The sequence below is a fragment of the Sinocyclocheilus anshuiensis genome, unplaced genomic scaffold (assembly GCF_001515605.1).
Source record: "Sinocyclocheilus anshuiensis isolate Anshui unplaced genomic scaffold, SAMN03320099.WGS_v1.1 scaffold604, whole genome shotgun sequence".
Taxonomy (NCBI): domain Eukaryota; kingdom Metazoa; phylum Chordata; class Actinopteri; order Cypriniformes; family Cyprinidae; genus Sinocyclocheilus; species Sinocyclocheilus anshuiensis.
Genome location: NW_015557078.1, coordinates 124,314 through 139,460, shown reverse-complemented (window position 1 = coordinate 139,460; position 15,147 = coordinate 124,314). Strand labels below are relative to the sequence as shown.

The window sequence follows — 15,147 nt, the reverse complement described above, 5'->3', positions numbered from 1 at the left end:
GGGGCCCCCCAGCCGGTGGTGGAGGCATCTGTGTAAACCACAGCATGCCTGGAGACCTGTTCTAGGGGTATTCCTGCCCGGAGGACCGTAAGGTCTGACCACGGGGTGAAGGTTTGGTGACAGGCCGGTGTAACTTGGACACGGTGAGTGCCGCGCTGCCACGCCCACCTCTGGACTCGGCCATGAAGCCAGTGCTAAAGCGGTCTCATATGCAATAGCCCTAAGATGCAGTGATCGACATCCGGTCGTCGGGAGGAGCACCGAAGGATACCGCTGGTACGCTCTTTAAAGAGGGCCCAGCGCATTCCTTTGGCGGCTCAACTGGTTGCGAAGCGCTAGAGGAACGATGGTCCGTCGAGGGTTGGTTCCCTGAGAGGTTTGCCACAACTGTAACCCTCAGACCGCCCGTGCTACTGCCCGAAGTAGTCCATGCCTGACTGCCACCAGGACGGACACTAGATTGCGGCAGAGGCAACGGAGCTTGGCCCGCAGCTCCACCGCCCGTGATACTGCCCGAAGTAGTCCTCACCTGACTGCTGCCAGTACGAACACTAGATCGCGGCAGAGGCAACGGAGCTCCGCCCCCCTGGAGGAAACGGAGCCTGGCCCGCAGCTCCGAGATGGCCATCTTTCCGCAATGGGAACATGACTCATCCGCAAATGCCACCTCAGCGTGTTTAATGCCCAGACACGTGAGGCAGTGATCGTGACCATCACCCAGTGACCATCACACATTGCTATATTATTGGTATGGACTCCATGAGTTATAAGACTGACTTAAGAACAAGTTAGATGGGATCTTCACTCCCCATGAAGAAGGATTAAGAGATCAAGCTCCACGTCCCAGCTGGCTATGTTTCGCTCTCCATTCATCTCTGAATGTCTTCAGGAAACTAAGTTAAGTTCCTTTCATGCTTTCAGACTATTGGCAACATGCTCGCTAAGGCTTTCCGACTTGCTTAGACTTATTTAGTCGTTTTCAGTGAAATGCTCATGCTACTGTATGTGATCATACTGATAATGTGCCTTACTTGTCTGGTTGTTATTGGGAGCAGCTTGTTCCTAAGCTGTCTAGTTGTTATTGGGAGCAGCTTGTTCCTAAGCTGTCTAGTTGTTATTGGTAGCACGCTTTTCCTTAGCTGTCTAGTTGTTATTGGTAGCATGCGTGTTCCTAAGCTATCTAGTTGTTATTGGGAGCACCCTTGTTCCTAAGCTGTCTAGTTGTTGGTGGCATGCTTGTTCCTAAAATGTCTAGTTGTTATTGGGAGCAGCTTGTCCCTAAGCTGTCTAGTTGTTATTGGTAGCACGCTTGTTCCTAAGCTATCTGGTTGTTATTGGGAGCACGCTTGTTCCTAAGCTGTCTGGTTGTTATTGGTGGCACGCATGTTCCTAAGCTGTCTAGTTGTTATTGGTAGCATGCTTGTTCCAAAGCTATCTGGTTGTTCTTGGGAGCACGCTTGTTCCTAAGCTGTCTGGTTGTTATTAGTAGCACACTTTTTCCTAAGCTGTCTGGTTGTTATTGGTAGCACGCTTGTTCCTAAGCTATCTGGTTGTTATTGGTGGCACGCATGTTCCTAAGCTGTCTAGTTGTTATTGGTAGCATGCTTGTTCCAAAGCTATCTGGTTGTTCTTGGGAGCACGCTTGTTCCTAAGCTGTCTGGTTGTTATTAGTAGCACACTTTTTCCTAAGCTGTCTGGTTGTTATTGGTAGCACGCTTATTCCTAAGCTATCTGGTTATTATTGGAAGCACGCTTATTCCTAAGCTGTCTGGTTGTTACTGGTAGCACGCTTGTTCCTAAGCTGTCTAGTTGCTATTGGTAGCACGCTTATTCCTAAGCTATCTGGTTATTATTGGAAGCACGCTTATTCCTAAGCTGTCTGGTTGTTACTGGTAGCACGCATGTTCCTAAGCTGTCTTGTTGTTATTGGTAGCACGCTTATTCCTAAGCTATCTGGTTGTTATTGGGAGCACGCTTGTTCCTAAGGTGTCTGGTTGTTACTGGTAGCACACTTTTTCCAAAGCTGTCTGGTTGTTATTGGTAGCATGCTTGTTCCTAAGCTATCTGGTTGTTATTGGGAGCATGCTTGTTCCTAAGCTGTCTGGTTGTTATTGGGTGCATGCTTGTTCCTAAGCTGTCTGGTTGTTACTGGTAGCACGCTTGTTCCTAAGCTATCTGGTTGTTACTGGTAGCACGCTTGTTCCTAAGCTGTCTAGGCCCTAGTTGTTATTGGTAGCACGCTTGTTCCTAAGCTGTCTGGTTGTTATTGAGAACATGTTGCTGATTAAGCTTTTCAGGTTTGGCAACATACTCGTTAGGTCATCTGGTTAAGGGCTACATGCTTGTGGCTATGGCTTATGCGGGTTTTCAACGTTCTTGTTACAATTGGTAAGGGCTACATGCTTGTTGCTTAAGGCTTGAGATTTTCGCTGTCATTTTGTGTCGGGGGATATGACATATGGTTTTGTTTTGGGAGATTATTGCTGCTCTCCCTGCTCTTATCCATGCTAGGCTGCATGGATGCGCAGGGAGTTCTTACCCAGAACAGAACCATACCGCCAATCCAAACTGTATGCTAATTGTCAGTCATCTTTGACGATAGTGGTATATATATATATATAATGTCCTTCAGTTACCAGCTTCGCGTTGCTCAATAGCTAATTACCCACCTCCATCCCCGACTCCCCCTCTTGTCAGTCAGGATTTAGCCTTCTGATTCTCCTTTGAATCAGACTAATTCCTAAAATGTACATTACATTATTGAACCTTAATGATATCTGCAATACATTTATGTTGTTCTGTTCTGTTTACCCTGAGGGATTATTGTTGCTCTCCCTGCTCTTATCCATGCTAGGCTGCATGGATGCACAGGGAGTTCTTGCCCAGAATGAAATCATACAGCCAATCCAAACTGTATGCTAATTGTCAATCATCTTTGATGATAGTAGTCCTGACAGAAATGGAAATTATGTCATCGATCACTCAATAAATCTATGGAACTTCTATGAACACACACACACACACACACACACACACAAAAACAAAAGTCATACAGGTTTGGTAAGACATGAGTAAATGATGACAATTTTAATTTTTGGGTGATCTTTCCATTTAAGATTTTCACCTGGTGAATGATAAAATGGGTGAAACTTTAATTGACAAACTGAACAAAACCATATGTCAGACTTGGTGTCTAATCATTTCACTTGAGCCTGCAAGCAATCACCCAGAACACCCTAGCAACTGCTTAAAAACGGTAAAAACACTCAGAACTCCATAGCTATGGCCTTGCAACCAGCCACAACACACTAGGATGTTGCAGTATACCGGTATTGACAATAAAAGTTATATTTAAAAAAATAAATATTGATATCATGTTAATGTTACACGTACAATAATTTAAGTAATGCAGCGCAAGTAACTGTCTGACACTCCAAAATAGTAGGTATTAGGCATATGCCTGTATCAAATTTTCATGTTGCGATTAATTGCTTGTCTTTATTAGGGCTGCCCTCGACTAAAGATTTTTCTGGTCGACTAGTAGTCGTTCATTTTAACCATTAGTTGACTGATCGCACATTTATTAATAAACCATTTAAATCATTATAATGAGCCTTTAATTGCCTACCATATAAGCGCTCAAGCACATGTATAAAGCTAGCCACAGCGCACCGCAGAAGCTAATGATTATGAATGTGTCAGGAAAAAAAACAGTAAGGAGGCTGCATTAACATTTTAATAATTTATTGACACACTATAGTGCTTTCTTTGTTTTCGGTTTAAGAGATGAAGTCGGCGACACTGACTCATCTCCACAGCAGTGGATGCGCCTGTATGCATGTTTCATATGGATTACATAATCTGAGAATATTTGTTTTATATTTGAATTGGTTTATTTGAAAGTAGACATTTCGCTCACTATAGATATGTGCTCCTATCTGTAAGGCAAGTATACACAGAGTTTCAGAGTTTCGCGCTCAAGTTCACAGACAGAGATGGCAGAAAGCGCATCCTGTTTGCTTTCATTATTTTACAAAAGCGCAAAGTTTTGTTGTTATTGTGAGTGCACACAAATAAACGTAGAGTCTACAGATTCAAAAGATGTATTACTCTTATCTGTATGACCAAAAATGTTGGAGTATTTTAGGAGTAAGTGAGCGCACCGGTGCCATCTGTCCTGCAGTGAGTGCTACTGTTCAGCTTCAACATCAGATTGAGTGGCCATGTAAAGTTGCTAATACTTACATATTTCAGATGATACGCCGTATTTGAGGACGATGAATGATAGGTGAGCGTTTGGATGTCCTGCTCGATGTACTGTATTACCATAGACTGGCCGTTAATGATCTGTCCATCACGGACTGCATGACTTCGCCTGTGGATTTTTTTTATCCCCCTGCGACTAAGCGACTAAAAAAATTGGTTGACCAAGCCTCTTCTGGTCGACTAACGGTTAGTCGACTATTAGGGGGCAGCCCTAGTTTTTATCATGGTATACGGTATTATCACGTTATTGAAATTTAGTTGCAAAAAAGTGTTGTCAAAGTATAACAGGTTTAATAACTTTATTATTATAAGAAATAACTACACAAAATATGTTTAAAGTAAAAAAATTCACACAGATTAAAGTGCAAAAGAATTATAAAGACCAATAAGTACCACTTTACAATAAGATCTCATTAGTTAACCTTAGTTAATGCATTAACATTAATAATAAGCAATAGCTACATTTGCTACAGAAGTTATTAATCTTTGTTGCAACTTTTGATTTTAACGTGTTATTAAATATTGAAATTACCTAAGATTAATGAATGTTTAAAATAATTTAATTGACAGTTTATGTTAACTAATGAATTAAATAATGTTAATTAATAGAGCCTTAATGTAAAGTGTGACCAAACAATAGCCTAAAGAATCAAAACATTTTCAAACAATATTTAGGGCATGTTGTAGTCCAGATTAAAATGTAAAAAAAAAAAGTTTGAAAATAAATATCCTATTAAGTCTAAATATTTAAGTACTTGCCACTGTGATTAACACCACTGACAATACAAAAATCTGAATGGCTATTTAAACCATTTGCAGCTTAACATATGCAGCTGTTTGGTTTCCGGGGTAACAGCTGCATTTCTGCTGTTCAGCGCCATCTGCTGTCAGAGAGTGAATGTGCTTTCATCCAGAGCATCTCTCATACGCTCCACCATGCGCTTCTCATCCATGATTGTTTACATCAGAGTGCGCATCCGTCTTTCATGCAGCATACAGCGGTGTTTTGCATTGTGACTTGTTGATGGGAAAAATATTTTTAAAATGCATAAAAAAAATCTTAATTTGTAATAAATAGTTATTCACGGTATTTTGAAGTGCCCACGAAAACAATATCGTGCATATTCATTACCGTGATATATCGCATTACCAAATACCGGCACATGTCTAGTAGGTATTGCACCTTAAAGGTGACATATCATGAAAATCTGACTTTTCCAGGTTTTAAGTGCTGGGTCAATATCACCATAGAGTTAATTTCAACGTTTTAATTTCCGATTCGCTTTATGTCATGTCATAAATAGTAGACACTCAAGTACTATAGAAACATATTAGCTGAGCTCCCACACATTTTTTTAGATAAGTATGGGCCATTATTCGAAGCATAAACCATAAGATATGTCCACCCTGTCATGGACATATATATTACTGTTAAATGCGTTTTCATTGTAAAATTAAGATGCAAATTATATTTTCTGAAAGGTATCATGTCCCTTTCCTAAACAGGGTTATTTGTTTGCTTTTAAATTATAAATGCATAAGATTTTATGTAAACCATGTGTTTCTAAAGAAACTCATACAATTTGCACATGTATGTTTTCTTAGTTGGAGTGATATTTGGAGTGAAACATAATTTCTTATGTTTGTGATATTTGGATGCAGTTTTTTGTTTGGATGGTATTGGCCCCACACCTAACTATTGAACACACTGGATTATATAGATATGATTGAATTATTATTTAAAATATTATAGTAAAATATCAAGATGACAGGGTAGACCAGCACATGACGGGGTGGACACATAAAGCAGAACACACAAAGCATGACAAAATATGACAATTAAACATATATTCAACTTTGAAAACAATAATATAATAATAATAAATTATTATATTAATTTATAATTAATATAATAATTTATATTATATAAATATATTTCATTTCATTCATTTTAGTTTTTAGCAATATTAGCTACAAATGAATGCTATGTCCACCCTGTCATGTGTATGTCCACCCTATCATAGTTTATGCCGACAGGGTGGACATGTTAAGCTTTGGCAAAGCAAGTAAGCAAACTCATACAAAGAAAATTTGTCAATTGAAAAGTCACCAACTTGCTGACCTCAGCGGTTGAAATTCCCGTCACTGAAGAGACAAACAATCAGTTGTCCTGATGTCACTAAAGGGAATGGCCTTTTCTTAAAGGGGTGGATTCCCCAATACGAAAGGGTGGACAACCATTCAAGGGACATGGACAAACTCACTCTGTATCCAAATGTGCATACTATGCAACCTAAATAGTATGTGTGTCCCAAAGCATGAGATCGGCAAAGGATTTGGTTCAGAACTACAAACACGAATAAAAGGTGATAAAAAACTACAAACATGTTGAATGTGTGCGACCGATGGTTAAGTAGAGAGGTTTAGATAAAGGGGTTTAAGTAACTAATAATCATCATTTAACCTGGTAAAAAAAATACAATAATAATAATGTTATTCATGTTATTTTTCATCTGCAACAGCAATGTGAACTTTTATAAACATCCGTTTGGCCATTAACTTTTGAGTGCATCATTATGGAAAAAAAAAAAATATGAGCAGAGTTCTTCACATGAAAGACCCATGGTTGGCAGATCAGTAGATGTTTCTTTTCTCTCTGTTATGGTAGGAAGTTAAATGAAATGAAATGTGGAGGATCTTAACTGTGACAAGAGGATTGACAGGCCAGTTTACGGTGACAGGAAGTGTGTAACTGTGTGACAGAGCATCCGTTAAAGAAGCAACTGTATGACATGACAGTATCTCCCAATGCTTGCCTACTCTCCTGCTACACACTCAAAAGTGTGTACTTTTTCTTTGTAAAAACAGTATATACTTTAAGGGCGTAGTATACTGTAAGTAGTCAAATTGGGATGCAGCAAACCTCATGTGAGAGGAGATGACAGGCAAAAGTGAGACACTCAATCCTCAGTTAGCTCATCAGTGTGTGAGTTCCATAAAAAAGACGGGGTGTTAGACCCCAATCAACAGTTCTTTTTATGAGTTATGATTACGAACTCTCTCTTTACACACATATTTTGAGTGTGATTCATTGGCCAAATAAGAGAAAACAAAGTAAATTTGACTGATAGAATTTTTTTTACGTTTTCTGTAGATATAGTGAAAATATGTACTGAAATCTGGTATTGTGATAGTCGTACACCCTAGCACTCTGAGTCGAATTTTGCATTGAAAATCATTACTCATATTTTCATCAGAAAATAGAAAATGCAGTAAAATGAGCGCTGAAGTACGCTCTCTTTATTCTCTACTTCACAAAGATATGAAGTAGATTTCACATTTTTGAACTGCCTCAGTCATGAGAGAGCAAAGAAAAAATGAAATTCTTAGATGTCTTCCCTCCTTAACCCCTCCAAGCCGTAATGCTAGCGTCTCTTTAAAGTCCCCTTTTCATGTCTTGTGTGTGTGCATATTTATTATTTTGGAGTGAAATGTGCGTGCTTCACATATGGGGCATGTGCGTGTGTAGTGCGAGCTCACTGTAGCGTGAGGTCTAGCAGTCTGTTCGGTCAAAAGGTTTATAGCCTGATTATAGACTACGCCCCAGCGGTTCACAGAAAGAGATGGGGAAGGACAGTGAATGAGACAGGAAGCATAAACTGTTTGATGCATGAACACCCCTAGGTTAAGCGAAGAGCACCAGAATGCTGATAATGTTAATGATGATTATGATGATGATGATATGGGAGGTGATTTATAACAGTTATGATGAAGTCATAGATTTGAAACCGGACAGGCTAAGAATGCTGAGCAGCCGGGGGAAAGCAGCTGGCCAGACGCACAAATCAAAAACAGACCATGTGCTGTCCAGACACACTCCAGAAACACTTCAAACACTGAGGGCGAAATGAGAAAGAAAAAGAGGACAGGAGTGGGGGAAAAAGACAAAAAGCATGAGGGGTCAGTCTGAATGGGGTCAGTCGTTGCACTGCAGTCCAGTTTAACTGACACAGCCAGATGTACTTCCAGAAAACACACAGCTGTTGGTAGTACTGGTCTGTCCGGTTTATTGTTGAGGTTTCTCGTCTCGTCTCGTCTCGTCTCGTCTCGTCTCTTTTGCTATGATTTTGTCTTCTTTTCCACTTGTTTCTTCTCTTCTTTTGAGACCATGTTTAGTCTATCTCATTTCACCCCTTGTCTTCACCTCTCATCTCCTCATCTCACCTCATCTAATCCATTCTCTTCTCCTCTCTCTCTTCTAGTCTAATTTCATCTAATTTTGTTTAATTTCCTCTACTCTTCATATACATCCAATTTCATTGCATCTTGTCTTTTCTTCTCTTATTTCATCTTGTTGTCTAGCCTCGTTTCCTCTCCTCTCTTTTCATCCCCTTTCCTTTTCATCTCTTCTCATCTCAGCTTGTCTCATCTCTTGCCTTCTCAGCTTCTTCTCAGTCTTTTCCTATCATCTTGTCTCCTTTCCTCTGGTTTCTTCTCCTCTTCTTTTGTGACCATGTTTAGTCTCAACTCATCTCGTTTCACCTCATGTCTTCACCTCCCATTTCCACCTCCAATCATGTCTTTTCTTCTCTTTTCATCGTGTCTAGCCTAGTTTTCTCTCCTCTCTTTTCCTCTCCTTTCCTCTCATTTAAACTCCTTTTCTAGTCTTCTATCTTCTGGTCTTTTCATTTCCTGTTATTTTCTCATATTGTCTTTTGTCATCTCAGCTTGTCTCTTCTCAGTCTTTTCCTATCATCTTGTCTCCTTTCTTCTTGTTTCTTCTCCTCTTCTTCTGTGACCATGTTTAGTCTTGTCTCATCTCACCTCATGCCTTCACCTCCCATTTCCAATTTCCTTGCATCATGTCTTTTCTTCTATTTTCATCTTGCTGTCTTCTCGTCTTTTCATTTCCTGTTCTTTTCTCATATTGTCTTTTCTCATCTCAGTTCGTCTCATCTCTTCTGTTCGCAGCTTCTTCTCAGTCTTTTCCAAACATCTTGTCTCCTTTCCTCTTGTTTCACCTTTTCTTTTCTTATCTCAATCTTGTTTCATCGCTTCCTTTCTCATCTTGTCTCATATCTTTCTTGCTATGTCCTACTTTCCTTGGCTTATCTCATTTCTTCTCTTCTTCTCTTATTAATTTGGTTAATTTCCTTTTCTCCTAACATCTATTTTCCTTGCATCTCATCATTTTTCTTTTCTAATCTCCCCTCCTCTTCTCCCTTCTGCTCCCGTTTTCTTCTCCTCTCTTTTTATCTCTTCTTCTCTTTTCTCATACCATAGTTTTTCTTACATTTAATCTTTTCTCCTCTTATTTCATCTAGACAGCTTGTCTCCTCTTCTCTTGTTTCATTTAGTTTCCTATTTGTCTCTCATCTCATCTAATTCCATCCCTTCCTGTCTTGTCTTTCTTATTTAGCCTTTTTACAGTAATTCTCTTTTCATCTTTTAGTCTCCTCTCTTCTGACAATTGCCATTTTTCGTACCCAGTGTTGTTCCCTTGTTATGAAAAATGAATTCCCATGGTTCTCTCCCACTGTCGCTCTCTCTCTCTTTCTCTGCCTCTTTTACTGTCTGTCTGTCTCCGTGTCTCACCCTAACACTGCCATGTTTACCCGTTACCATGACTTCTATACAAGTGGATGAGTGTGTGCTTGTGTATGTTTGTTTACGTGGTGACAGGCTGTGATGGGGGGATGGATATGCATATGGTTGGTGTGTGGTCGCTGAAGAGATTTCATGCATGTGTGTTTGTGTGTGTGGATTTGGTGTCCTGTTTATCCACATAGAGACTTCTGGCAGCTCTTATCTGCCTCGGTCTCATGATGATGATGTAATGCTGGTGGGAATGGAAGGGGCGTGATGTAGGGCAGCAGTACAGCTGAACTGACACAGAACTTCAAATGTACAAACCTCATTAAATCACCCGGCTAAACACTGACAGTGCTGACACTCAGCCAGAAACTACGAGAGACACTGACTGTCCCATAGAATATTGATGGAGTTCTAAATGAAGGTCCAGCAGGAGCATGTTCATCTAATCCTGTCCATCTCAACACTAGCGTATACTGTATAAACAGCTGCTTACCAAATGTGTTTACCTTAAACCTCCTCAAGGATTATATGAAAACGTGAACTCATAACAAATGAGACACAGCTTCAAATGAACAGGAGTAAAAAAAAAATATCCCACCCACACATAAAGTATTTGTAAGTAAAGTAAAATGTATTTATCTAGGCTTATGTCTGTGTTCTTGAATATTTAGAGATTTGTGTTCAGGGACTTGACATTCAATTTTAATGGATCAAACCAAGATATCCAAAAAGTCAGTGATTTAGTCTTGATTAAACAGTGATTTCACCTTTTTTTTTGAATCAGTACTGATTGTTCTTATTCATTCCTGTATTAAAGACAAATCACAACTGACTTGTTTCTCGTGGATAACATTAAGATTGAATATTGAATGAATTTCAATATGAACTCAAAAATCTCACCTCATCTTTTCTTTTCTTTTCTTTTCTTTTCTTTTCTTTTCACTTCTCTTCTCAACTTTTTCTTTTTTCTTTTAATTTCTTTTCTTTTCTTCATCTCGTCTCGTCTCTTAATAATTTAATGTCTTCTCATCTTTTCTCTTTGTCTAGCCTCATCTAGTCTGTTCTCATCAAAATTAACTAACATGTTATGTAATCTCTTAACTACTCTTGTTGTCTCATCTCGTCTTGTTACTTCTATTTAAAATAAACTCAAACATTTCTCAAATATTTCATGTCTCTTCTTCTCATCTTGTCTCTTCTCTTTAAAATCAACTTAAGCATTTATTGTAGTCTATTTTTTCCTCATCTTTTATTCTTGACATCTCATCTAGTCTCTTCTGTTCAAATAGAGCTCAGATGTTTCATCTCTGTTCTTCTCTCATCTTTCATGTCTCTCTTCTTTCTCATCTTTCAACTTGAACGTTTGATGTAGTGTCTTCTCTTCTTATTTCTGTTTTCTTTTCATCTCGTCTCTTCTCCTCTTTTCAAAATCAACTTAAACATTTCATGTAGTGATCTTTTCTCTTTCCTTCTCATCTTGTCTCATCTCTTTTTCTCTCATAATTGGCATTTTCTTGAGAAAGTACTGTCCCCTTGCAGTAAAGCAGTGTAGTATTCTTCAGTTCTAAATCAGAATCTTTGAATAATTCGTTTTGTGTCTGTGTGTGCATCAGATCAAGGTTTATGCAGCAGCAGTGGCTTCTCAGGGAGGCTTTGGCCCTGCAGCATTCGTCTCGAGGGGAGATGAAGACTGTTAAGATCCAGTTAACTCACTTCCTGGAGACCTGGGAGAACAGCAAAGCACTGATACAGCAGAGTTGCATCAGTGCTGATGCAGGTAATTACACACACGCACACACATATGCACACAAAACCAATGCTTCTGTCCTCTGAACTCATTTGCTCCTATCTGATTTGTACATCTGTTACAGCTTATAGTACATGTGTATGTGCATGTGTATTACACACGTGCTCAGGCAGAATCTGAGCCTCGTGCACAGAGCATACTCCTACACACTGAGGATGACAATCATAATATATCTTGTCATGGTCTGAAATTAAAATAGGAACACATTCTCCCTCGGCCTCTGTGGGTGCGTGTCGGTGACTATGAGATGTAGGGCACACTCTACCTGCTGTGCTGAGATAAATGCAGTATAATGATAATAGGGGATGTGAGACATTTACTATAAGTGCTGGAAGAGAGGAAAATGTCAGTGGATGGCAGGGCTGATATATACCCCATAGTCATGTGTGGTGTTGGTAGTCTTGTGGGGGTGAAATTTCTTAAATTCACGAGGATTCTAAAACCCTTTATAGGGAAAAAAAGACCTTTATACTTTTATTTATAAAAATATATATTAAAAAATCTGTAAAAAGTCTTGCCTACCCCAACCTTTTAAATGCTATTGTGCATTGTCGAAGCATCCCCTCAAACTGATTCAGTTAACTTAATAATAAGTTTCTTCACATGAACAAATAACTAAATGTGTGTTTGAAGTTAAATGTTAGAGACAGAAGAAGGGTTAGGTTTAAGGTTAGGGTAAGGCATATTCTGATTTCTGTTATTCTCAAACTGCGGTGGTACATGGAGTGCCCCCAGGTGGTGTGTCATGTGATGGGAAATTTACAATAATAATAAATAAAAATGACATTTTATTAAATATAAATTCTATTTTTAGTGTTCCATGTATGCTGTATTATTTATTCTTTAAATATAATTTCAACAAAGCTTAAGTTAGCATTCAAGATCGTATACTAATGTTTAATAAACATTCTTCTGCATTATGGGATGCAAATAAGAATTTTTTTTTTTCCTCCCAGACTGTGAGCTGGTGCAGCCAGCAATCAAGGAATAAGGAATAAAAAAGCCATATTGACAATTAAAAGTATAATTCTGTACATTTTTATGAAATATTTCAAAATGGCTTGTTTTTACACTGAAGTCAGCGCTCAGTTTTGAGCATAATGTAATATGTCAATATTGTAACCAGAGCAGTTTCAAGCACTCTTACACAGATGGAAGAAGTTTTAAGTTAAAAATGTATTATTGCATTACATGTAGTTTTGTATTATTAATATTATTATTATTATTTATTATTATTATTATTTTAAACGTTTCATCATTCTAAGCGGCTGACTTTGCAGTTTTGGGGTGTTGAGGTACACAGCCACTTCAACGTGTCATATGAAAATGTGTTGTCTGTGTGGATGTACAGTATGACGCATAACTACATTGGCCGTTTTAGTGTAGACGGCTTTGTTGCTTATAATGTAAGCAATATAGTTTTGTGCAATCTTTGTTTTGCGTCATTATAAACAGACTAATATGTTGTTCTGAAAAATACTTGAAGACATTATCTTCAAACACAAAATGGGACACTACAATGCACATTTGCTACATGCTTAAATTCCTTCATTTGAATGGCAAAATGTGACTGAAAAAAAAAAACTGCAAAATGATTGTGGTTATTGCAATTAGATCAAATAACCACTGTCAGGCTATTAATTAATATGTGCAGGTCTATGTACGGTCAGATTTACCATTGCTTGGTGAAATTTTGCAAACAAAATTCAGTCATTATAACACAAATCCATGCGATCTGGAGTTTTGCGTGAGGGTGAAAAAGATCCCTGCGCAGATTTTGCTCATGTTCAATTTGGTCATGCAAATGTATTGCATTAACTAAGGCAAAGCTGCTTGGTTTGAAAGTGAATTCTGTTTGAGCTGTACTTCATGCATCACTAGACCTTTTTGCCTGTGTACATTCACCAAATGTAATGTGACCACACCTTAAGAGAGAGAATAGAGTGTTTCAGTGTGGGCAAGTATCAGTATTTTTCAGTTTTTTACAGACCGGCTCTATTGTGACTTGCATGTTTGTGCATATGTGTTTAGAGAGGTTTTGCATGTTTAAAGGCGTTTGTTCGGTTCATACATCAGCATGCAAATCACTTCATGCACTGATACTAACACATGCATACTTGTTGTGTGTTGTTCAACATAGTTTTGCAGATGATTTGGGTGCCGTAGGGTGAGTTAACCTTTCGCTCACCCCTGGGGTGTGTGCCTCCTCACCACAAACGTTTGGAACTGCCTTCCTTTTGCCTGTTGCACGTTCCATAAAGCTGCCAAATTCCAGCAAGTGTGTGCGTGCGTGTGTGTGTCATTGAGGGGTGAATGAGTACAAAAGGCTAGAATCCTTTGAACCAACGGACAGGTATTTTGTTTACAGTAGCCTAAGGTGTGTTTAGGCTTTGCTTTTCCTGCCTCCCCTACCTGTCTTTCAGCATACACGTGTAATGCATGCATATTTTTGTATATATGCTCTCCACTCAAGTTGGTTTGACAGAAAGCGCTCTTGAGGCTGTTTGTGCATGCAGGTTCTGCTTGTTTATGTGCAGAAATGTATGTGTGTGCGTGGGTAAGGGCCAAACCAATATGGGTGTGGGTGCAACAATTATGCGCTACTACCTGTCTGTCTGTTTTCCATGAGGGGGAGATGAGATGAGAGCAGAAAGGTATAAAAAGCGAGAGAAACAGAGGAAGACAGTCTGAAAAAAAGATGAATAGATTTGTATATCTTGTTTTCCACTGCTGCAAGCTTCATGCTAATCATTAGCTCATACTAGGAGTAGATTTGATCTTAGTAACGTTGGTGGGGGGATGTTATAAAAATATAATATTCAGAGGAAGTAGTTGAAGCTACATATTTAAGCAACATATGGGTCGATGGCATTACGTACATTTTTTTGGTCTGATTTATTGATTTATTCAAAAATACATTAAAACATTTTTTTTAAACCAAAATAAATTCAAATTAATTTCGATGTCAAGAAATAGTAAAAGTATTGTATTTAACACTAACTTTTAGCATCATTAACTGGTCAGGGATCACTAATATCCTTCATGGCACGACACATTGCCGAACGGTACTCTTGACCAAGAAGAACATAAAATGTCGAAGTGAGTATACTAAAATGAATTTGGATAGACCTGTGCAGTTTTGGAAGGATGTTTTATGGTGTAATAAGACCAAACTTGAACTTATGGTTACTACTTGGCTACTAGGGCTGTGCGATATTGAAGAAAAATGCGATATGCGATAACTCATTAAATAATGCGATATTCGATATGGGATACGATAATGCTTAAAGTGCCACATGCTCAGATTAAACAGTTTTACTCCGCTGTTGCTGAGTCAGTTCTGTGAACTTCTATAACTATCTTGTGTCATATATATATGGTTATTTGTATGTACAGGTGCATCTCAATAAATTAGAATGTCGTGGAAAAGTTCATTTATTTCAGTAATTCAACTCAAATTGTGAAACTCGTGTATTAAA

The 15,147-nt window shown here is 38.6% G+C and overlaps 1 protein-coding gene across 1 annotated transcript in view; it reads left to right on the top strand.

Moving 5' to 3' along the window:
- lekr1 (Leucine-, glutamate- and lysine-rich protein 1) overlaps positions 1–15,147 on the top strand; it is a 161,923-nt gene that overhangs the window by 41,695 nt on the left and 105,081 nt on the right. The window contains exon 5 of the mRNA XM_016471512.1: positions 11,475–11,638. Coding sequence (XP_016326998.1) covers positions 11,475–11,638 — 164 coding nt within the window. The remainder of the gene's footprint in view (positions 1–11,474; positions 11,639–15,147) is intronic.